Genomic DNA, 26,513 nt, shown 5'->3' on the forward strand with positions numbered 1-26,513 from the left:
TCTTGTTTCTTGTTTTCCTCTTATTTTCACTTCTTCTCCTATTCTTTTCTTTTATCCTCTTCCTCTCCTCTTCTTTTCTTTCTTCTTTTTCTCCTCTTTTCTCTTATCCTCTTCCTCTTTCTTCTTTTTCTCCTCTTTTATCTTATCCGCTTCATTTGCCTATTTCTTCTTTTCAGCTTCCTGTTGCTTCTTTTCTTCTTCTGCCTTCTTTTCTTGTCCTGTTCCTTGTGATGGTGCATCATGAGTAACATTTTCACCATCTAAGGTGTCAACATCAACAGGGTCCATTTGTTACTGTGACCGGTTCTTCTTCACTGTCATACACCTCATCCAGTTTGCTAGTTTCCGGTTCTCGCTCAGCTTTTCTATTGGCTTCAGCCACTTGATGCATCTTAAGAGCTTCTTGAGCATGAGTATGTGTATCCTTGATCACTTCTTGACCCTTTCCTTCCAGTAACAGGAGTCTTCTTCTTCTCATGAAGAAGAGGCCTTTGTATTTATTCATAACTTCGAAAAGTTCTTAATTTGATACATTAGGAAAATGTTGAGCAAATATTTTCTCCCTCATTTCCTGTTCCTTTTCTATGGCAATGCGCCATTTATTGTCTAAAGAATTATACAAAGAATCTGGTGTCTCAGATCTAATTTCTGAAGGTGACCGGTCATTAACACACAAATACTTAATGATTTCCTGTTCAACTGCTTCCTTTTCATCATCATTGAAATCATCAAAACAATCAATTAAATCATTCAACACTTTTCTCCTAATATTCTTTATAGTTCTTTGACAATGTGTCAAAGGTTTGTAAGAAGAAATGTCAGTATATACCGGTGTAGATGATGCCAGTTCATTCTTTGTCTTTTTCTTTGTTTGCCTAGTCTTCTTCTTAGGCGGTTCTTCTAACACAGTTTCTTCTGAGTCAGATGTATTGCTTTTTGTCTTCTGCTTCCTCTCAAAGACTTTTGCAGGTGTTGCTTCTGGTTTCTTCTTAACTGGTGACCGCTTGGTCACTTTGGGACTGGCTGTAGTAACCGGTGCCGATGTTGAAGGCACTGCCTTTCCTTTCTTTTTAGAGGGTTCTACAACTGGTGTAACCCTTTCCAAATAGGTGCCGGTTCTTTTTGCCTTAGGATCAAGGGGTGAGGCGATTAGGGTAGAAGCATACCCGTCCAACATATCATTCATTACCTCATAGCCCATTGGCTCTACTTCTTCTTGCCTAGGCTCAATGGCCTCCATTATGCATTCATCCACTTTGATGGTGAAGCATATGTCTTCCTCATACTTTTTGACTAAATCACTGGATATCCTTATCCTTTGGCTCATCTTGCGTCTGAACTCATCAAAGTATTTGTTTAGTGCTTCTGGATAGCTGGTTCCAACTGCTTGTAGACTTTCCTTGATTTGTTTTGTTACTGGTTGGTCGGCACACCATTGAATATCACCTACTCCTGGAAAGTAGCCTTGAAAGTAAAAGAACAACCCAACCAGTAGTTGTCCGAACTTGAATCTCAATGCATTGTCCTGTTTGATCGACTTAAGATTCAACATAAGTTGTCTTTGCATACAAGTGCATAGATCAAACGATGCATCCTCCTCGATCATCCTGTAAGCGGCATTTATCGCTGCAGTAGAGACATAATTAATTCTACTAGCAGAGAACGTCCAGTAACCTATCACCATGCAAGCATACTTGACCAGATCATCCTTGATTGAGTTGAAGGTCATACCACGCGAGTCGCTCACTAAACCGATGAGCTTGGACATTTTAGTCTTGCTAATGTTCCTTAGGGTTGGCACTTCCCCTATATTGCAGAAACTGGTGATGACATGAATTGCTTCCGGTGTGATATCATGCGTCCGATCGAGGTACATCTTATCATCATGTACCCGGCTTAGAATAATGCGAATGTGATCATTCAAAAATTCTTCAAGAAAGTAAACTACATTTTGGAGTTTCTTCTTTTCCAGAATGCTGAATTTTGATTTAATCTTCTTATCCTTTCCGCATAATAGGCTTAGCTGGGAATGGATCACAAGAGACCCTAGGTCTTCAATTTTGCAGTCTATGTAATCAGAAATCCCTTCTTCTACTATAACACCAATCGGTACTTGAGACAAGGCATTATATTTCGACTTTCGTTGTATGAAGTCCATAGAATCAACAGTTGCACTAGAACTATCATGAGATGTGGAAGCCATGATAAACGAAGAATTATGAAAAATACCTCCGCAGATTGAAATTTAGGGCTTCACAATTTGAACTTCGCTTGACACTCCTTTGATTGCAGAGATACCGTTTTGCGTTCTTCACTCCTTCAACAGATGATAGCTTTAGATTCTTCTCCAGATTTTTGATAAACTCTTTGATTCGCAATGTAAATCGCTTTTCCTTCACTTTGTACTTGAAAAACTTATTTGCTCGAAAAAATGATAAGTGAGAAATGATTTCAAAATTCCTTTTAAACAAGTTCTCCACCTACCATAATAAATGCTCCAATATTAGGGTGTAAACCTTAATTTGCCTTTTACCGTTTCCGGTCTTCTATCGACTGACAGGTATCTCATACCGGTTAAGGTCTTTTACCGGTGTAAACCGAGGGTTCGAAGTATTTCGCCATTTGCTCCCCCTAAGCTTTTCTGATGCTTAGTTTGTCAGTTCCGTGATTTCCACACTAGGTGCAGAAACTGGTTCTTCTTGCAACACTCCTGGTTTCTTTTTCCAGGTTTTGTTCATATCCGCTTGAACAGTTTCAATATCAATCTTTCCTTTCGGAGTGATCGGTATGTTATCCGATATGTTCTTTCTTGTTCTGCAGAATCTGACAATGTGACCTGGTTGTTGCAATGATAGCAGACCATTCCAAGTGCTCTCCAAGGTCCATTATTCATGTTACCGTTCTTCCTCCTGCACGTTGCAGCAGTGTAACCATGACAATGACAGATCAAACAGTTCGCTCTCCATCCGGTTGCCGCTTGATAGCCACCTCTTCCTTACTGATGATTAAAGGTATTAAACCAGTTGTGATTCCAGTTCATAAAAGGTTCCGGACCAACTCCTTGAGTCCTCTGAGGATATCTTCCAGTGTTGTTCATAACACACCTGCATTCAGATGCTCTATGCCTAAACTTGTTGCATGCATAACAATTACCATTGAACTTATTGGATCTAGGTACATTGTTTATAAAGTAAGGAAAATTATTGTAGGCTTTGCTCCTACACACATTGGCAGTATGTCCTTCTTTAAGACAGTTAAAGCAAACATGTTTAAAATTTTGCTTACCTTTATCTTTTGATGCCGGTTGTTTCTTCGATGCTCCAGCATTTGCACCAGAGGTCTCACCTTCCTCATGACCGAAATAACCAAGTCCATCAGTATTCTTGACAGGTTTGGCAGATTCAAGCTTTTGCTCTAGCTTAACAGTACTCTTGTTGAACTTAACAAGTATTTCCTTTGACTCAGAGAGTTCTTTGGAAATAGCAGCATTTGTTTCCATCAAGTTTGCATTCTCGAAGATGGCTATGTTCAGTTCTCCTTGCATGTCTTCCTTTTCCACTTTGCTCGCATGGAGTTGAGCAGTTAGGGTACTGATCTCTTGCTTCAGCTTGGGGATTTCATGATCTTTGTCTTTTACCAGATCTTCATCTTTCCTCCAGTTCTCAAGCTCTTGGCACATTCGAATAGTCAGTCCTTCCAACTCTTTTCTCAGGTTGGAATTGGATTCATTCAACTTTTCTACTTCTTGAATTAGGGCTTCCATGTCCGCTTCATCAGAAGAACTATTTTCAGATAGCTCCATCAGTTTTTCAGCATGTTCTCTCCTTTTTGCCTGAGAGGCCTTATATTTGACCATAAGAGCATCATAGGCTTGCTCAGACTGAGTGAGCCGATGAGTAAGTTCCCTCATAGTGTATTCCCCCATATCTCTTTCCAAGTGGTTAAACTTATAGAAAGGTGAGCTCTGATACCAATTGATGAATACTAAGAGGGGGGGGGGGGGGTGAATTAGTATACCAAAAATTACTGTACTTAAACACTTTACTGTACTTAAACCGATACAAGTGAGTGATCTAGCAAATAGCACAGATTGCTTGGTTAGATCCTTGATAGCTCATTCCTAATGCATTCCAGCATTACTTCAGTCTTCAACACATTCACTCTCTGCCTCTTCACGCAGACCTGAACTTCTCTTCTATCTTAACACTCACAAAAACTCTTCAACCACCTTAAACCCTAGCAACGACATAAAACCCTAGACATGATGTCCTTATAAAGGAATCTGATTTCATGTCGGTCGAATAGGATTACATTACAATTTCCTAGGTTCAATGCATCTAGACATATTCTGTAACACGACACAAAAAGCACCACCAAAGTGTCGGCATCGCTAAACAATCAGTGGATGGTAACTCATCACAAAATGTCGGTTGGTAACTCATCATAGAGTATTACCGGTTCATACAGAATACGTGTTTAAGCAAAATATCGGTTGTCGGTTTGACAAAATGAAGACTGGGAAATATGAGTTGTGCCGCTTCGTTCCTTCGTACCGCTTGGGGTCTTCATACCGCTTCAGATCGGTAAACACTTTCTGCAAAACACCGATAGTCTAAAAGACTATAATACATCATACCGGTTGGAACAAATACCGGTTGAGCTTTAACTCATACATACAAAAAGTGATCTCAAATCAAGTGTGTGTCCATCAATGACAATCACAACATCAATCATAAAAAATGCCAACCCTATAAGTTAACATGGAATGTAAATATAATGATGTGATGATTAATGTGTGTCTCTAATGTAAAATCATGCTTGTCAAATCCTTTACTTCTCTTCCAATATCTTCTTGTGATTTCACCCTTTTAAAATACTTGTTATTTTCCCACCCATGGGACTACTTTTAGTAGGTGATGAAAACATTTCTGCAATGACAATTCCATAATTGTCAAAACCCACCATTTCACATGATGTGACGATTCCAACATTTTTAATTTCACTTATGAATTACGTCCATGACGTGGTTTTCTCTCGTGTTATAGTCTCTTCACTTTAGATCCATCATTCATGTTTTCATTCCTCAACTACCTCTTTATTGAACACATTCAACTTTCCAAACATATTATTAAGCAAATATTTAGCCACACATTTGTCAACATCAACCTATTTCATCACATATTTCTTCTTCTTTTTCTTATCTTTAGACAACCCAAAAAATCAAACATAAATTGACATCAATAATAGTCAGCAATACTTAACAGTCGCACATATTTTACCTGTACCACTCATTATCGACCAACTAAACCCCTAAAAACAGATTAACATTACACACAATTAACAAGTTTTAAAGATGCTTGTTGAACCTAGACAAACATGTAGATGACCCCCTTTATCTATTTTACATCTCAACCTTAATTAACCTCGTTCCTTTCTCCAAAGAAACTCACTAACTGACCTAAACCAACATAATCTAATCAAATACCCACTTAATCATCTTCTTTGACTACCTCAACTTCATCAACCACCTTTATCCCAATAATGAATACCAACACAACATGCAGTTGACAATTTGACTAAACTTGACCTAAAGAATTATGTGTTGATTTTTCATGCAAACAATACCGACTTTTGAAAGAACGATATTTAAACGCATCTTAAGAGTCTACCATCTATGTAAAAACCATTTTGACCTTTTAATGTCAAATAAGTTTTAAAATAGATTTCAGAGCATTGAAATGCATAAAACAAAGTATGCTGTATGTTAAGTAAACTCTGACCAAGTAAGTTGAGATCAAGCTGCTACTCCAACCTAATTGCAAAATATTATTAAAAAATAGTAATTTACCCCAAACAAGTACCAAAAATATGAAAACAACGCTTATAAAATCTGAAACCAATTTTTTTAATTGCAAGACGACAACCAATTGAGTGTAATCTCCTGAGAAAGTTTTTCGTTCTTTTTGGTTTTTTTGGTGAGTATAGGTACGAAAGGCTTATGGAAAGAAGACACCCATCTGGAAAAAAGAAACAAATAAATTAGCAGCTTTAAAATCTAAACCACATATCTTTCTTTGCCTTTCGTTTCTCTTTTGCTTTTTTCTGACTGGTCCCAATGGCTGCTGCTGCCTCTTCTTCAAAGATCTGAAATAAAAAAACTAACATAACAAACCAAACTGTTACTGCTGTAATTACAAGCTCTCACATCAGACGAGGGAATAGAAACAATAGCTAAAACGGGTTCCCTGTGCTGTGTGGCCGCAAGGCCGCTTGAATCAACAAACAGCAGGGGTGGGGGAGAGTGGTCGGTGGATCTGAACGACGCCCATTGGAATGGAAGGGCCAATGGAGGCTTCTCTCCACCACTTTCAAGAAGGTGGGATTTCAGGTCTGGGGGAGGAGGGCAGCTGCCACGTGGACACGGGTCGTCATATTCTTCTAGCAGCAAGGGCAGCAGGATTAGCAGGATGAGTGGCAGTGCACACCATCAGTACTCCGTGTCTGATGGAATTGTTTCCTATTTCAGCAGTCCATCCGAGAGTTTCAATGCGCACCAGTGTTGGAGTCCCATGCCACAGGGAGGAGGGGATTTTGTTGCTGCCGCTGCAGTTGCAGGTATTTTAATTTTAAGTTTTGGGTTTGATTTAATGGCGTGTTCTATTTTCGGGTGGAGGCAACACAGACCTAGGAATTTTTGGAATTGAATATTGGAGTTGGTTTCTAGGTCAGATTGGTTGGTTTAGATTTAATCACACCTTTCTGTTTATTTATTATTTGAATGGGCGTTGGTAGCAAACTCAAAGTGTGTTTATCTGAAATTCAATGACTCATGGTATATCAATGTTGCCAATGATTTTTTCTTTTCTTTTGTTGGGCAAATTATGGGCGAGATATGGTGGCCGCTATTTGTGGATTGGATCATATCCATAAGAAATGTAAACATGGGTCATCCTCAACCTCGCAACTGTTTCACCACAAGTTCACAACCTGCAGGATAAAGTTATGATTCGCCTTATTGGGTTGGGAAAATTTGAACCTTCCTCTTGCTTTCGTGAATGTTCGCCCCGATTACAATTACGCCACATTCTCTTGGACTTATTGCCAATTATTTTGGTCTGTACTGCTCATCTGGTTGCCAGTTCTCTTAGGTAGTACTGCCCTACTGAAATTAAAAATGTGTTTGATATTTCCCTTTCCTTTTTCTTGGTAAATCTAGAGAGTGGGCATATAAAACTGACATTGACTTAACCTGAGAGGATTTTTGTTGCCTTTTTTTTGTGTGCTTGTGGCCAAGCCCAACCTGTAATTTTGTGAAATTGAATCTCACATTTTCGTTGGGTGGAATTGCTTTTTCTCTTTTCTTTTGCTTAGCAATTTGCTCGGGGTTAAGGGGTCCGCAGTGTGAGGTTTACAGCAATCACTTTTCCTAGATTTGTAAACTTGGCTCATTCTGTGGAGTACGCTTGGACAACATTTTCAAGTTTTATAAACACGGGTCATTGCTCAAATGAACCTTGTAATCATTATTCTCAATTTTTAAACAGCAGTCACACTCAGATGCATCACATAAACATTACACTATAACTTTACCTTATGTGCTGGACTTATGAGCTGCCTTTTACAGTAGGTAGATTTGAACTTGGGTCACACTGTTGGGGAATGTGTCCCGTTAGAATCACACCCTAACCCTATGGACTGGTAGTACTTTTTTCATAACATTGATGTGTGTGGTACTTTTTTTTTAACTTCTTGGTAAGTCTTTAGTGTAAGAATATCGAAAAACAATGACATAAACCCAGAACCATTTCTTTGGGGGAGTTTTTCTTAGTTGACACATTAGAATTGTGGCATTCTATCATTGGTTGGGAAGCCCGTATTTTTTATTTATTGTATTTTTCTGTTTTGTAAAGTCTGTATTCTTGTGAAGTTGCATTTAGTTTTTGATGGGTAAATCAGTAAACACTAGCGTCCACTTGATACCACTAAAACATGGCTCAATCAACATAGTTGACTACTTTTGAGATGCCTTAATATCCAGTCATCTTAGGTCATTTTATGTATGAGGGCTCTTTTACTTTGAAAAATATAATAAATCAGTTATGCCACGAGACTGGAGGTTTCTTGAGGAATGCTGAACAAATTTAAGCATCCTCAACCTTCTGAGGCTGCATACACTTCATTATCTCAAAATAAACATGAGTCCATCACAACCTCAACTTAAGAGATGATATAAAATAATAAAATCATTGCACTTAGTTCTAATTGTTAAGATTAGGAGTTGTGCACCTTGCAAATTCACATAGAAAATTTATGAATTTATGAATTTAATATTGTAATATTGTGAAAATAATATGTTCACATGGAAAAATGGGCATCCCACATGGAGTGGCACTCTTTGCCACTTGTAAAATGTAATATGACATGTTTTTTCCTCTTCTATGTCATGTAAGATGTGTAAGAGATTCTACGACATTGTAAGATGCAAAAGGTATTGATGACGTGTAATATCATGCAAGAGGTAGATGAAAAGTGGACTTGGAAAAGTTGGAAGACTTTTTGACCTAGTTATGATGTGTAAGAGCAACTTGTAAAAAGGTAGAATATCCCAAAATGGAGCACCCAAATTTGGTGGAGGAATATGTAACATAGTGAGTTACATTCTTATATTGAAATGTTGACCCATCATTGATTTGAGTGTTGGAATTTGGTCCTTGGCTTTGGACAACCAAAGCAAGCTCATGATATTAGAACTATGTAAGAATGTATGGTTTCTAGTTTTGAACTTGCCTATATATTAGATCTTGGAATGGAGGTATCCTAGAAGTTGTTTTTTGCAGGGGGTTATGCTACTAGATTTTCTCTAGACAAAGGTTGAAGGTTGTGATTGAAGGGGCCACTACTTTGAATTGTATTTTAATTTTGAGGTTGAAGATAATACATTGAGTGCTCCTTTGATGTTGAGCTTTTTCCTAGGGGTATACCTTGTGTTGTGTGATCCTTTTTGTGTGTTGCATGTTGTTGCAGAGTCTTTAATGTTACATTCATGTTGTTGCAGGAATCTTGCATGTTGGTATTTTTGTTGAAGTTGTTAGATCTGCTCCTATTTAGCATTTCTTCTCTTTGGGTTAAGTAGGAAGTTACCTTGTGTTGTGTGATCCTTTTTGTGTGTTGCATGTTGTTTTTTTTTAATCTGTAATAGCGATATTTTATTAATATTATAGGAAAAAAAGTTTTACAACAGTTTGCCAGCCAAAATTTGAGCCGGTAGTCAATTCAAACCCTAGCCCCACCCTGCACCTACCGCCCATGCACCACCAAAAAAACCATCGTTCCCTATCACCAAAAGCTAAGAGATGTTTCACCAACATACAGGCCGTCAACTACCCATAGATTGCCCTCCCCCACTCGAGTTACATACTGTTGATGTATATAGCTGCGGGAGTATCCTTTGGAAGCCGACTTCACCCAAATAAGCAATTAGCCTTCGGCTTTGCTTATTTGCATCAGCCGATTCTAATAAAGGAGCGATTATTTTTCTATTTATTTATTTGTATGGGCCGACACATTCTATGGTAGTGCTTCATGTTTTATATAATTGTGGCCGACTTGGTGAAAGCCCGCCAGCTTATATTGATTTGCCTTGTTTCAATATAGCCGACCCTTGGTGAAGGGTTACCTACGGACGGGTATAAATATAGTTCGGCTCTCCTCTCTTTGGCATCGCTTAACACACACAACAGTTCGAATATCCACATCAGATTGAATATTGCCTACAACAATCCGTGTATCTTCTACAACAACTCGTGGATCAACTAGAGAAGACCGATTCATATACAAAGTAAAGTGTGAATTGTTTCATCTAAGCTTCAAGGAGTGAAGCAATTTTGTAAAGACATTTACCTATTTTGATAAATATAATAAGAGACATTTGTTGCTGGGTTTTTTCTCCCTCATGTCGGAGGGGTTTCCCAGGGTATATGCTGTGCAAATTTGATTGAATTATCTTATCTCTGCATTCTATTAATCTGATCATAAAATAACATGGTATCAGAGCGGGTTTAAAGAAAAGATCCTATCAGATTTGTTGAAGCAGTCAAGACAACTCCTCATCTAGGTCAGAGCTTCTTTGGTGTCAGTTTCTTTCATTGCATCTTGGAGACCTGTGGCTATTCTTTTGCAAATGAAGACCGCTCTGTATCGATTCAAATAAAGCATACTTTCAAGTTGTCGGGCATGAGTCCTGGTGTGAAGAATGGTAGATAAGCAATCGTGGCTTCTCTTGGTGTTTGCCGTAAGTCGACAGGGAGCGGATGGTTGAACGGGTATGATTGTTGTATAAACAAAGGCGTTTCTTCAGGTTTTTGCCGCGTATGTGCTTGATGTGAGGAAGGGGACAGCAATATTGTTCATCTCGCTGGTCAATGTCACTGAGTTAAAGGCCACTGCAGGAGAATTATTGGAACTTTATGGGGTCATGAGTTGTGCTTTGACTGTGCGATTCACTTAGGTACGATGATTGAAATAGCGTGGAGTTTTTCCTGTTGAACTGTGCATGGTATTTTTCCTTCACCAAATCAAATAGACAGAGTCTAAGGTGCCGGAACAGATGATAGCACATATTTGGAATGAAGCTACATTCCTTTGTATTATCGTTAGAAATATGTCTTGTAACAGATGATAGTTTCTTCATTGTATGAAGATCGGTTAGCATTTATACAATTGTATGGCTCTTGTGGAAGTTGTGTATGAAAGGAGAGCAGATGAACTACGAGTAGCATTACTGTGGGTATCTATTTCAGACATTATTGAACATCCCTGAGTACTGATAATACCATTTTGAAGATGCCTATTGTAAATCAATGGGGTTTGAGAGTGATTATGCATATTAGTACAACATCAACTGCCGGTGGAGTTAGCATATTATTTTGAAATCTATCTTATTCAAAATCCATTGAAAATCTTGCTTTGGTCGGTACTATCCCTATTTGGAAGGCATTTCCTTTTTTGGCTCCTGTATCTTCACGAGTTCATTATTGGTCAAGGTGTTTATTGTATGGAGTAGAATTTCCTTGAGGCAGCTCACGACTTCAATCATTGGCCATATTGAGGCCATTAATTAAAGCCAAACATGGCGGAAGGAGAACTAATTCCAACAATTGGTTCTCTGGTAGTTGTTGGCAGCGATTGAAAGTTATATATTGCATATTGATATCCATCATTGAGAATGGTATAAGGATGAATCCTAAATCGGTTTCTTTGCCCTCAAGATCTAGCAATATTCCATACTTGGTTGCAACATTATGGAGATGTGTAGACTTATTTTTAAGGGCACAGATCAAGTTTGTGCTGTTCATTCAAAAATCCATATCATCGATCTTCTTCGAATGGTGCCTGTACATGCTATGAGAGTACTGGTCGAGCCCTCAATGGTCCCCATGGAGAAGGTGACTTCATCTACAAGAAATGGATTAAGCTCCGTGAATGCTGAGCTGCTTTCAAATCTTGAGACAGTAAAGTTGGTAGAACTTGGAAAGTTTATAGAGAGCATTCATAGGGATATTGCCAATATGCTTGCAACCTTTTCCGTTCTATGCCTCCAACGTACCATGAAAGCACGGGATCTGAGAAATTAGTTAGAAAATAAGAGGATGCTTGCATGGAGCCTGCATGGAGCTTGCATGGACACTTTTGCAGTTATTGTATGAGGTCTTCCCACAGTATATAATTTCTACTGAATCGGATCCCAGAATAGCAAAGAGGTATTTTTGTAATGAGACTACTTGACTTGTTTGATTCTGAAGATCCTTGTGAGAGAGAGTATTTAAAGACTATATTGCATTGCATTTATGGGAAATATATGATGCACAGGCCTTTCATATGAAAGGCAATCAACAATATATTCTATCATGAATCAGGGAGACACAATGGTATTGGAGAGTTACTAGAAATTATGGGAAGCATAATAAATGGTTTTGCATTGCCTCTCAAAGAAGAATACAGTTATCATTCTGTATCTTCTGCTATCAGTTGAGACTACGAAGTCATACTTCCCTGCAACGACCTCGATCTGCAGGTCAAGGGACATTGCACGCCTAGAGATTTTCCTTTCTAGTCAAGTTGGAAAAAGCAGTGCATCGATAAATTTGAATGGTCAAAGACCATATTCAATTTTATCCAGCCATCACTTCAAATCTCAGTGTTGATGTATTCTGGGTCACTGTTAATATTGGGACATGGGCCTGTGATCATCCCATGAACCTGTAGAAGGAAGGTTTTGAACTGATCTGTGTGCAAGAGCAGCAAGTTCAATAAAGAGATAAGTATCTCATGTTCATGATTTATTTTTTATTTTTTATGTAGTTATTAATAATTCATGCAATGGTGAATCATGTATGCTTCCAGCATTAATTTGTTTATTTCTCTTCGAGTAGCTTGATTCCTTGAACTATTATTAATCTCTCTTTGAAATGCTTTCAGAACGGATCAAGAAGCAAAAGGATGATAAGAGATTGCATAAGGAATTCAAGAGAGGAAGAGCTTGCTATATTCTGTGAGGAAGTCATGCAGGCTGGAAAATGTATGGAGTTACAGCTTACAACCATTAAGACTGAGTTGAGACATCTTGAAGAGGAAGAGCCTATTTGTTTCTTCAAAGAGGTGGAATTAACATTCAGAGGGAGTTTGACAAACCATCTGAGGTAACCTTGGACAAGGACGTCAGAAGGTTGATGCAAGATCTTGAAGCTTCAGAGGGAGTCACATCATCATGAGGATTTGTTAATGCATTCTTCTCCGTGAGAGAGAAGTTTGAGGTGCAAGCCCTTGTTAATGCATTCTTCTTTGTGAGAGAGAAGTTTGAGGTGCAAGCCCTTGTTAATGCATTCTTCTCTGTTAGAGAGAAGTTTGAGGTGCAAGCCCTTGCTAATGCATCTTTCTCTGTGATAGAGAAATTTGAGGTGAAAGCCCTTGTTCCACCCTCTGGGAGTAGCCATGGTAGATGTCATGTTGAGAGACTCCATGACAACATCACTTGTGTTTGTTCACCCTCTGGGAGTAGCCATGGTGACCGTCATGATGAAATGACGACATCACGTTGAGTAACTTCGTGATGGGCACTTGTGTACATATTCATTTCCATACATGAGAGTAGCCATGATGGATGTCATCACGTTGAGTGCCTCCGTGATGAACTCTGTTCCACCTTCTGGGAGTAGCCATGATGGATGTCATTCCATGACAAAGATATCAGGAAGGATTCCTCCCTAGCTAAGAGGCAGTGTTGATGTATATAGCTGCGGGAGTATCCTTTGGAAGCCAAAATAAGCAATTAGCCTTCGGCTTTGCTTATTTGCATCAGCCGATTCTAATAAAGGAGCGATTATTTTTCTATTTATTTATTTGTGTGGGCCGACACATTCTGTGGTAGTGCTTCATGTTTTATATAGTTGTGGCCGACTTGGTGAAAGTCTGCCACCTTATATTGAGTCGCCTTTTCAATATAGCCGACCCTTGGTGAAGGGTTACCTACGAACGGGTATAAATATAGTTCGGCTCCTCTCTTTTGCATCGCTTAACACACACAACAGTTCGAATATCCACATCAGATTGAAGGGTTACCTACGAACGAGTATAAATATAGTTCGGCTCCTCTCTTTGGCATCACTTAACACACACAACAGTTCGAATATCCACATCAGATTGAATATCGCCTATAGCAGTCCGTGTATCTTCTACAGCAGCTTGTGGATCAACTAGAGAAGATTGATTCTTATACAAAGCAAAGTGTGAATCGTTTCATCTAAAGCTTCAAGGAGTGAAGCGATTTTGTAAAGACATTTTGCTATTTTGATAAATATAATAAGAGACATTTTTTGCTTTGTTTTTTCTCCCTCATGTCGGAGGGTTGTCCCAGGGTATATGCTGTGCAAATTTGATTGAATTGTATACTCTCTGCATTCTATTAATCTGATCATAAAATAACACATACATCACATCATTTACAAAAAGTTTTACATAGTCAAAAAAGTAGCCCTTACCCTAAAATAATATCAAGCACTACAAAAAACTTCACCCATATACAATTCACCATAGCTAGTGTGCCCTTGAAGACAAAGATGTATTGCAAAAAAAAACAGTGTCAAAAGGTCGAGAATTCACCACCATTTTCAGAATTTCCGCGCCTTGTTGCCCGCCCTAGTCGTACCACCAGCCTGGTCCCTCCGCACTTGCTGTGAACGCCGACGATCCCTAGTGCTGGGCTCACCACCTACGAATGCCAATGCACCTCCCTTCTGTGCCTCCTTGTTTCTGATGAATGTCTTAATTGTGTCCCACTCGATTAGGGCCTTCGCTCTCCGCTCTTCCCTGTCACAATCCGGTGGCCAATGCATGAACGGAATGAGCTCATAAATTTCCTATGCCCGCGGGTCCTCCATACCTTCCCTCATGTCAAAACCTGCCCTTGGCACTGCCCATTCCAAAATGGAGTCTAGCCCGACAAGCCATTCCTTCTCCAGGATAGAGTTCATTACCCACTTAATTGTTTTTGTGGGTTCACCCAGGTCCAAACTGCAGGCAATCACCATGCAAATGCTGTCCATGTTGGACTTGTATTTGTGCTTGAATTGCAGGATAGTGTCGCCAACTAGAATTTCAATCGCCTTATAAACTCTGCCTCTCCAAATACAAAGAGGCGCTTCAACCTCCTAGCAGAGATTTGGCCATGGAAAGCAACTTGCTGTTGAGAGTTGATAAGCGTGAAATTCGCCTCCATCTTGCTCCCCACCACAAAGAAAACTGTCACACACCTTTGCAAATGCTGCCACCAACACACACACTGGCATTCTTATAATGCCACCTCGCCCAACCCCCTTCCCATCAATCCTACTCCCCTACCTTGTCATAAATATTCACATGCCTCAAGGGACACCACCTCTAATCATCCTGCCAAGTGATCGACCGAAAATCCTCAAAACATACTTCTCCCACCACTTCAAATGATGCCGCCCATTTTGGAAGGACGTCAGCCTCTTGATTGCCCGAACGCCTTACGTGGCTCACCTCATAATTTTGTAAGGAGTCCAACTCAACCTTAATAGCAACAATATATTTTTTTAAGTGCCAAGCCTGGATATCACCAACAATGATTGCATTAATGATTACCAAAGAATCCCCTTCCAAATGAAGGGTGTTTAACCCTAGTTTTTTCCCCATCTTGATCCCGAAAAGGGCCGCTTCTGCCTCCGCCACATTATTCATTCTATTCTCAATTCTTTTTCCTCCTATTGCCACTATGTTCCCCTCCTAGGGCCGAAGGTCCTTGATTCCCTTTGGAAGCCCCATTGAAATTGATTTTATGCCATCCCTCCCTTGGTTTTTCCCAGCTTACCTCCTTCTGGACTTCTCTTCCCAGATGCACCCGGGACTGCTCCTTAACAGGCCGTGTGTTGCATGTTGTTGCATAGTCTTTAATGTTACATTCATGTTGTAATAGGAATCTTGCATGTTGGTTATTTTTGTTGAAATTGTTAGATCTGCTCCTATTTAGCTTTTCTCCTCTCTTTGGGTTAAGTAGGGAGTCTCATAGTTTTACCTAGCGTCCTTTCATGAATGTCAGTGTTTATTTTTTGTTGGCTATCCAAGACATCTTCTAACTACGTCTTGTACTTAGATCCTACAAGTTTTTGAAGTCCTAAAGAATGTTCTTCCACTTTTATGGTTCACTTTAATATACTTTTGCATATCATATTATCAATAATATTGAGTTAATTCATATTAGAGTAGCTACAAATGGTAGGTCTCTCCTTGCCAATATTTTAATAGTTGAACGCTCCTTTCCATTTTGAAAGCTGTTTTATATTCCCATTCAAAATCAACATTTATTGTATTTCAAGTGATTGCTAGGGTTTGTACTTTATTGGTATCCATAAATCATGAAAATCACAAAGAGAGAACTAGGATGCACACCTTCATCCTAACTAAGTCATCTTAAGGGATAACTAAATTAATAAATGAAACTATTAAAGTTAAGCATGCCGCAAGTGCTTATCCTTATCATACTTGGGAATATAGAATGTTTGGATCACAAGAGTCTTAAAAATGAAAGCATACACACAGTAACAGCAACATTATATTGACTTGGTGGTCAGCACCTCCTTCGGGGTTCGCGAAATGGCTTAACCGCCTCTTGTGGATCTGGGTAAGTCTGGTGTTTGTAGCGGGCGTTGATAGCTCGAGCTTTTGGCGCAACGACAAACATACCAACAATTGGTATCAGAGCCTTGGGTCACGGGCTCGAATCCCGGGAGGTCTCCTTCATTCCGTCAGTGTGGATCCCTCAGTCGGTGCTGAGGGGGAGATTGTTGACTTGGTGGTCAGCACCTCCTTCAGGGTTCGCGACATGGCTTAACTGCCTCCCGTGGATCAGGGTAAGTCTGGCGTTTGTAGCGGGCATTGATAGCTCGAGCTTTTGGCGCAACGGAAAACATACCAACACATTAATCAGAAAGAAAAACTTAGATACTTGTCAGTCCTGAGCTCCAGCTCTCCTTATCTCCTGAAGTCCTGCTGGTCCTCTGCTCAGATCTGTTTCCACTAACACTACATGTTTGTTCCTTTCTTCCGCTTCTAGCTTCTGCACTGAGTGCGAGAGGCTCACTGGTTCAGCTTGATTGCCACCTATGCTTTCTAGAATTCTGCTTCAGCCTTGGTAGTGTGGCCCCATTTCTGTTTGAGTTGCAGAAGTCTGATGCAGTCACAGCCTCCAAAGGAGGAAGGACTGGCAAGGCAGGTCAATGGCTGCTGCTAACAATGCTCAGAATAAATCGATCACAAACACTTCTCACATTTCTCATGTTTTGTGGTATCTCCTTACTGCCTTCTTTTACTCTGATATATTCTCTCTAGATAATCCATTCTTGCATTCAGTGCCTCTTGATCAAACAACAGTGCATCTATTGATTTAATAGAGCTTGTCATTTTCAGCTATGCCAACGAGTACATATGCAAGAAGATTGCTCAGAGCTCTCTGCCTTTCACTTTCTTTGGTAGCTTCCAATGCGAATTGGCTTGAAGTGAGTCAATGAGCTGCCCTGCTGAACCATTAGACATGAGTGCAAACTTCACTAATGTGATGGCTTTGGCATCTGCTTCTGTGAATGCAGCCTCTAAGAGGTGGTCAGAAACATATAGGTTTCCAGATTCAGCTATGAACTTATCACTCCAGCGAAATGCCATAGTTTTCGTGCACCACCTCCAACCTAGCATCAAAACCTAGAGAATTAAGAATACAATTCTACTTGCTAAGATGCAAATAGATAGATAAACATATGATCTCGCTTGTGATGAATCTCTTGTGCTATTTTAAATTGCACGAGACCGTGAAATAAATTGTGATGTGAAACTCTCAAACTAAGCTATTTTACTGGTTTTGGTGTAGGTTAAGCTGATTTTTTGGACTGCAAGTTTGTACAGCCTGGTTAGAATTGTTTAAAATAATTAAAAATAAATTATATAAAAAATATGAACTTCATATCTGAATTAACAAAGTCGACCATAATATGCCTAAAATAAACAAACTAGTCATCAAATGCTATCAAATCATTTATGATAATTTATTATTTAATATTTATTCTTTAATTTTTAAGTTGCCGTTGTTAAACAGTGGGTGCGTAGATGGAAATGCTCCAAGTACAGCCTGGAAGCATTGCAGCATCCCATAAATGATTTAAGTATGCCCTGAGTTTGTAATTGATGAATCTGAGGCATGCTTGAGGAGGGCACTGTACCAGGGGCAAATCATATGACACATTCCAAAGCAGTACCGGTACTGATATGAGGGCCTAAATAGAAGAATGTACTTATATTTGGCTTTCAAACACATATCTCCAAAAACTCTAAAAACAAACACCAAAACTTGAGGCCAGTGAGTGCCAACTAAGGTTAATGGGATGGATTTATAATCAGACCATGGCATGAATGGACCAATGCTGTAATGAAATAACTTACACAAATGAGGAAGATAATATGAAATATGTTGCAAATATTTTATAATATCGGAAACTTACACTTCGAGGACACAAACCTCCAAATATCTCTAATGAAAACACACTTCACAATATGATGATAAAAGAAGACTCACTACCTCCTATATATACCCTACTTATGCCTAGGATATCATTTAGTCCAACCTAAATATGACTATATAGGCCCAAGGCTGACCTAACTAACTAAGATAATGTAACCTTATAAGGAGTTAAGGTAGCCACAAGATGACTACTCATAACCATATGTATACTCGAGGATTAAGGGCGTAGCATGCCCCCCTCTTTAGAGAAGCATTGTCCTCAATGCTCACCAAGTGTGGATTCTTCTGAATGAATTCTTCATCTTCCCATGTGGCATCTTCAACTGGTAGATTCTTCCTTTGAATGAAATATTCGTTGAGTGTTCTAGTCCTCAGATTCTTTGTACGTGTTTGAAGAATGAACTTTGGTTCCAATATGATTCTTCCTTCTTCATCTAGCTCTGGTAATATTTGTTTGTGTAGGGATGTTATTCCCTATTACTCTCTTCAAACAAAAACCATGAAAAACTGGATGTATCTTGGTTGTTGGAGGTAACTCCAATTTGTAGGTAACACTACCTATCTTTTGTATGATTTGGTATGGGCCATAATATTTTGGTGATAACTTATTATTCTTTTCCTGTTGTTTCAATGATATTTGCTTCTTCATTTGATTTTGTGCCATGGCCAAATTCTCCTCAAGTCTTGGAAGTACTTGTTGTTGATGAATCATGTGGTACTCCACAACTTGAGCTCTTGGTGACACCCTCAATGATGATGTGATGGAAGGAGGATGTTATCCATGCAGTGCCATAAAAGGAGACATTTTTGATGAACTATGGAAGGAAGTCTTATACTACCATTCTGTTAGTGGTAGCCAATCTACCCATCGTGATTGCTTACCAGAAGTGAAACAACATAGATATCCTTCCAAACACTTATTAACAACCTTAGTTTGCCCATCAAATTGAGGATGGTATGAAGAACTACGAGCCAATTGAGTTCCCAAGCATGAGAATAAATCTCTTCAAAAGTTACTTGTAAATATAGGATCATGGTCACTACCAATAACCTTAGGCGTACCATGGGCTGTGGGCCAAGCTTGATTGGCGAGAGCTTCTTGTGGTAAAGCATGAGGTGCAGTCTCCCCCCAACTCACGTGGTACTAGAGGACGTGTTGCGCCAACATCACCGGTCACGTTAAAAAGTTTACCTGGTGCACTGTAATTTATTAGGGGGGGGGGGGCTACTTGATTCCTGTAGCCTAAAAAGTTAAGCCTTAGGTGTATCATGTATCTTTTGTATATACTCCAAAAATGCTTTTGCCATTGTACTTGCTGTAAAAGGATGTGATAATGTAATAAAATGGGCATATTTAGTTAAGTGGTCCACCACTACCATGATGACATTCTTACCTTGATATCTTGGGAGACTTGTGATAAAATTCCTGGAGACCTCTTTCCAACGCTAGCCAGGAATAACTAAGCACTGCATGAGACCCGGTGTCTTAACTACCTACCCTTTATTTCTTTGGCAAACCAAACATTCAGCCACAAAGTTTTAAATATCCCCTTTTAGTCATTCATAAATATTAAATTAACTATTTTCCCTAAGCTTGTCTGATTAACCCACAGAAGAATAAAATGGGTTAATATTGACCAAAATCCAATTCATCAAAAGGGGACATGACAAGTCTTCCCTCCCAAAATTGCTTGTCCTCAAGCAGTTTAAACATTACCTCAAGGGTTCTAATACCAAAGTGATCTATCATGATAAACTTTATGTCAAACCTTGATCTTGTTCTTATGTGGTGCAACATCTTTTGCCAAGGAACACCTTGCCAACTTGAAGACTCGGATTCTTTTGTACCAATGCCATGAATCAAGCTACAATAACCATGAATTCTGAGCTCTTGGACGTGTAAATATTTGATGCATTCTTTCTCACACTGCAACTGGTCTACATCCTCCCACAAAGAAATACCAAGTGCAGTTTTGTCCATCTTCCTTCTTAACCTTCTGAAGACTCTCTGAACAGTGAACTTGAGTTGAGTGATATAGATGTAGCAATCACCAAGGTGTAACCAACTTACTAATGCTATCGATTGATATGTTATAAATCTCCATTCATTTTTCATCAATATCCTTCCTTTTACAACCTTCTGTCCCAATTGTATACATGCACTAGCACTTGACAATTTGTGCCATAAACACTTGAAACTTATTATTGTGCCACGAATCTGCTTTTTACACTCAATGAAACTGCTATAACCATCAATGCATCCTTCACAACAGCAATTACACAATTTGAAAATAATTACCCTTTTTTCCTTGGAGTTGTGGGGATACTTACTGTAGCTAACAACATTGTTTGTTCCAAACATTACCTGAGCTTTAAGGATGGTGCATGCAACTTCAATATTGGATATATAGCAGCAATAGTGTAGCTGAGAGATATAAATTAACATTATATAACATTAACACATACTCCTCCCACCTCTAAATATTGACCTTGCAAATTGTCCCGGATCTCTAGCTAGTGATGCACTGTCATTGGGAAAATTGTTAAAAAGACTCCTGAAGTTCATGATATTATTAAAAGTAAGATTTTTGCAACATGATGGACTATGATAATATTCATGGCATCCTCTACAACAACCTTCACATATTCTAGAATCAAGTCTTTCATTCATCTCTATACTGCTGAAATACATATTGCAAAAATACTCATCAATTAATCCATCCTTCACCGTAACTTGTAAAAGGTTAATTTCAGTTGCATGGATTGATTTTAAATAGTAGATGCACAATGGAGAAGCAGCAACAAATAATCTACAAGAGCACCAAATCCCACATGCTAAATTTGCAAGCATGATCCCATGAAATGAAAGGATTACCTCTTCAACCTTTCTCAAAGCTTCAAGTGTGGCATTCCCATACTTTCTTATGACGCATCATTTTTATAAAGGATATGAAATTAGTCTATCATGTACCTTGTTTTGCCACAAATTCATTTTTATGGAATGCATTCCCAATTTTAATGACATCCCTTCTCCAAAAGATACATTTAAAGTCAACTAGGATCATATGAAATTGCTTACCTGAGTTTTGAATGACTTCATTACTATAGGCACATGAGAAGTGACATTCTTTGAATCTTGGCATTTGATTCATAGGCTGCAACCATTGAACCATATGATTCTTTACTTCATTTTCCTTTTGCCTTTGTTTATTCAATATGAAATTCCTTGTATAAGTTGCTAATCTGGCAAGCTGAGATTCATCATTACCAACTAGTGTAGACCCCTTGTTATGTGCATGCTCTTTAACGCAATCATCTTGGAGTTCTTGCTCATGATCACATAGGGAAGCAAGTGTTAAGGATAAATATTCATTGCAGCCCATAGAAAATTCTAGAACATACTGTAATCTTCTACCATTAATAGAAAATCCATTTTCTGCAATTGTCAACCTCATGTTCTCAATTTGAATGAAGCCATACCTTCGCATTAACGAAGCTCAATCACCTCCTATTGAAATATCAGATCCTTCCACAAATGGATGTAAGAATTCTGAAATGAAAATAAGATATGATTGGGTTACCTTCATTAGCTCATAAGTTACTTCTTGCATTACATTCTCTTTCATGATTGAAGTACTCTTGATATGATCCAAGTATGATAACTTTGCAATCTTCTTCATGCTAGGAATAATGAAGCCATCTTTTGAATTTGTATCCTTCATGTAAACTCCTCCATATATCCAAGGGTAGAAAACTTGCATGAAGCTTGATTCTAAAAGCACCATGCCAGGCTGAATTGAAGGTTTCCACATATAAAAAATAAGCCTATGTTGCTTATTGGAAGAAATAATGTTTTGCATGCTCTCCTTTATTGCACCACTTTCTGCCAAAAGAGCTTGTACTTCATCTATTAACTCTTCTCTAAGAACATGGAGTATATCATGTTAAGTTCTTTCAAAATTCTGTGATCAAAATAGAAGAGATGGAGATATGATCTGAAAGTTGTATTTTATCTGCTATAGCGTGTTTTAAAGATGCACTACACTTATCAATTTCGGTGTTTGCATCCTCCTCAATGTAAGCATGCTATATAAGTGGATGAGGGGTTATGTAGTGAAGAGATATGTCTTCCCATGTGGGAAAGACACATCTCTTCCCTACGTACCTCTCACCACAGTTATTAAACTAGTCATCGTTTACTTACCTGATCGGAAGGAGTGCGACTTGTTTGAGAATCGCTTTACCACCCAATACCATGAACGGTGTAACTGTTGGTCAAACGCGATAAGTTAACTTTGGTTTTATTTATCATTAGTTAACGTTAACATATTAGTATATTTAATCAAATTAATATATATATATCGGAAGCATGAAATAGTACGATCGACGTTACAAAATTAACACTCCCTCTTAACTAGGGAGGACACATTTCATGTTAGAGAAAACATCACAATTCATCCATTGATTGTGAAGAGAGGAGATATCACACCATAGTGATATCCAGAGATATGGTTCAACAATGAATATCAAGTCTCATGATACTCACCATAACTCATAGTTATCAAGTAAGGTATGTTCACTGGCATCAAGTCACATGATGCCTACCATACTGATAATGATTTCATGGCATGTCCACGAATATTATATTCATAATATTCACCATGAAGATCTCTATCATAATTATGGTTTATTTAATGATATCAACCAACAGATATCTACCATAATGTCTCAGAGATATATATACTATCATGACATGTCCACAGATATCAAGTCACATGATATCCATCAAGATAGTTAAATTGATAATTGTAAAATCGTCACCTTACAATATCAATTTGAAACAAGTGTTCATTATTGAAAAGTCGTCACCCTTCAATAATGTTCACAGAAGGCCCATGCAGTCATGTAGTCTCACACATGACAAATAAAAGAGTTTACACACTAAACATCTTTAAATATATTAGTATATCAGAATAAATGAGACTCTATCTCAAAATTAAATAACATTTTCAACTATACCAAGTTTATCTCTAAAGTGTTCAATCTTGATCTTGGAGAGAGGCTTGGTAAGAATGTCTGCAATTTGATCACCTGTACTAATATAATTCAGTCGGATCACATTCCTTTCCACCATATCTCGAACATAGTGATAAGGAATCTCAATGTGTTTAGACCTGTCATGAAATACTGGATTCATTGAAAGCTTGATGCAACTCTGATTGTCACAGTAGATGACAGTAGGATTTAAGGGCTGACCAAACAGTCCTACAAGCAATTTCCGGAGCCATACAACTTCTCTTGCTCCCATGGAGGCTGCAATGTATTCAGCTTTTGTAGAACTCTGAGCAACTGAAGACTGTTTTCTACATATCCATGAGATCATTCCTGATCCTAAACTGAAGCAACATCCTGATGTGCTTTTCCTGTCAACTATGCTTCCAGCCCAATCAGAATCAGTGAATCCATGTAGGTCAAGTTCTACATGTTTATATTTCAAACCAAAACCAATAGTTCCTTGAAGATATCTCAGAATATGCTTTGCAGCAACAAGATGTATTTCCCTGGGTTCACACATGAATTGACTTAGTGCATTTACAGCGTAACATATATTAGGTCTTGTGTTTACCAAATACATCAAAGATCCAATAATCTGTCTGTAGAGTGTAGGATCTGCAAACTCAAATTCTGCAGCTGTTTCCTTTAGCTTGTGCAAATTTGTCTCCATAGGTGTGGTCATGGATCTACAATCCAACATTCTAAATCTCTTGAGTATATCAATGGTGTATTTTCCTTGATTAAGGATTATACCATCTGCCTGCTGCCAAACTTCCAATCCAAGGAAGTAGTGAAGAATTCCTAAATCTTTCATATCAAAGTCAGAGGCTAATTCTTTCTTACATCGAGAAATACAATTATCCTCTCCTGTGATTAGTAGATCATCAACATAAAGAATAAGAATTAATAATTCACCATTGATTACCTTGTAGTAGAGATTTGGATCTGCTTCATTCTTGAAAAAACCCTAATTCCAAGAGATAGTGATCAATTCTTTCATACCATGCTCTGGGGGCCTGTTTCAGTCCATAAAGAGATTTCTTTAATCTGCAGACATGTGATTCAGCCTTATGAATCACAAAACCTTCAGGTTGCTCCAAATAAACTTCTTCTTCAATCTTACCATTCAGAAAAGCAGTCTTGACATCCATTTGATGGACTTTCCATCCTTTAGATGCCGCAATAGCCAAAACTGCTCGGACATAAGTGTATTTGGCAATAGGAGCAAATGTCTCTTCATAGTCAATACCTTCTTTTTGTGAGAAACCTCTGGCAACAAACCTTGCTTTGTGCTTCTCATTGCTGCCATTTGCTGCATGTTTGATTTTGAAGAGCCATTTAGAAGATACCACCGATTTGCTTTTAGGCCTAGGCACAATATCCCAGACATCCTTTTTTCAGAATTGACTGATACTCTTCTGACATAGCATCTTTCCAAACTTGATGCTTGAGCTCACCTCCAACACAGGAAGGTTCTGCATCAATGATCTCACTCATCAAGGCAATATAACTGGAAAATAGGTTAGGTCTCTTACTTTCTCTGAAGGTCCCCTTTGGAGCAGCATAATTTTCAGCTTCTTGAAGCATCTTTTTAGCCCAAAGTGGTCTCTTCCTAGTTTCGGGATAATTTTCTTCTAAAGGTAAGCCTTGAACTTCATGCTTAGCATCTTCATGGGTCTCCCTCTGAATCTCAGGGGTGGAATCCTCGTCCAAGCTTGTAGGAGGATCTTGGTGTTCTAATTCATTAGAGCTTTTGGACCTCCTGAATGCTATGTCTTCCTCAAAGATGACATCTCTGTTTAGTTCAATTTGTCTTTGACCAGGTATGTATATTCTGTAGGCTTTAGAGGTTTCACTATACCCAACAAATACTCCTTTCTTTCCAGAAGGTTCTAACTTTGACCTCTTTTCTTTGGGGACATGAATATAGACTGGACACCCAAAGATCCAGAAATGACTTATGTCAGGTTTGTTGCCAGTAAAGGCTTCTTCAGGGGTTTTATTGTCAAGAAGAGAATGAGGACATCTATTTTAAATGTACACAGCTGTCCTAGATGCTTCAACCCAAAATGAGGTTTCTATATTTTGGTCAAACAACATAGCCCTAGCAGCTTCTACTATAGTCCTATTCTTTCTTTCAGCTACCCCATTTTGTTGTGGGTTATAAGGTACAGTTAACTTCCTCTTAATCCCAACATTTATACAATAATCTTTAAACATATTAAAAGTGTATTCCCCCTCATTGTCTGTTTTTAAGGTTATGATTTTCTTACCTGTCATATTTTCTGCAAGAGCTTTGAATTCCTTAAATTTAGAAAGGATTTATTCAGACTGTTTGTACCTCAGAAAATATATCCAGGTCTTCCTAGAATAATCATCTACAAATATTACAATATAAAAATACCCCTAATGACGGTACAGACATGGGTCCACATAAATCAGAATGAACTAATTCTAATACATTTTTGGATTTACTGTTGCTAGAATTAAAAGACCCTTTAGTATTCTTTCCCAAGGCACACCCTTTGCAGTCTCCTTTAGATTTTTGACTTAGCTTGGGTAAGCCGATCACCATCTTCTCTATCTTAGGTAGGGCATGGAAATGAAGGTGCCCTAATATTTTGTGCCAAAGTTCATTCGAATCTGGAGTCTCATGAATCAAGGCCAGAGGTGGAGTGGTGCAAAGTCTGTAGAGGCTCCCTTGTCTTACTCCAATGGTGTGGGCTTTATTGATGGTGGAGTTCTTTGGCCAAGCAAGTACCTTTCCTTCCATAAAGGTTAATCTGTAACCCTTATGAAACTGAGACAAGGTTTCTCTTTATACCAGGTACAAATAGAACTCCAGTCAGCTGTAGGGATATGCCTGACTTTAGGTTGATATTGTAGGTTCCTATTCCCATAACTGGATAATTTGAGTCATCACCAATTGTCACTTCTTCATTTAAACTTTCCACAAGTGTACCTAGGTGCTCACGAAATCCAGTGATGTGTCGAGATGCTTCGCTGTCAATCACCCATGTGTTGAAACTGGAGGTGACTTGACTAGAGAGGGCTGAGTAGAAGACTAGCTTCTCGGAATTACTCCCTTTCTTAATTTCTGCCATTGAAGCTTGTTGTTTGTTCCTGTCTGGACACTTCATTGCATAGTGCCCATATTGGTCACATCTGAAACATTGTACTTCAAAAATGTCTCTCTTCTTCTTTGAAGACCTCTTCCCATTTGAGTTGTTGTCCCTCTTTCTCTTAAAGTTCTTCTTCTTTCCTTTCTTGTGGGAATTAGAGTTTAGAGCTTGAATGTCTTCATTACCATTGTTTTGTTTTATTCCTCTCGTGACAAGCCGAGATTCCTCTTGAATGCAATCGGTTCTCAATC

The 26,513-nt window shown here is 38.6% G+C and overlaps 1 protein-coding gene across 1 annotated transcript in view; it reads left to right on the forward strand.

Moving 5' to 3' along the window:
• The first annotated feature begins 5,902 nt into the window (after nt 1-5,902).
• The window catches only part of LOC131068948 (uncharacterized), a 58,331-nt gene continuing 37,720 nt past the window's right edge, over nt 5,903-26,513 (forward strand). Inside the window, exon 1 of the mRNA XM_058004235.2 lies at nt 5,903-6,615. Coding sequence (XP_057860218.1) covers nt 6,468-6,615 — 148 coding nt within the window. The 5' untranslated portion in view covers nt 5,903-6,467. The remainder of the gene's footprint in view (nt 6,616-26,513) is intronic.

Source organism: Cryptomeria japonica, chromosome 7 (genome assembly GCF_030272615.1).
Source record: "Cryptomeria japonica chromosome 7, Sugi_1.0, whole genome shotgun sequence".
Lineage (NCBI taxonomy): Eukaryota > Viridiplantae > Streptophyta > Pinopsida > Cupressales > Cupressaceae > Cryptomeria > Cryptomeria japonica.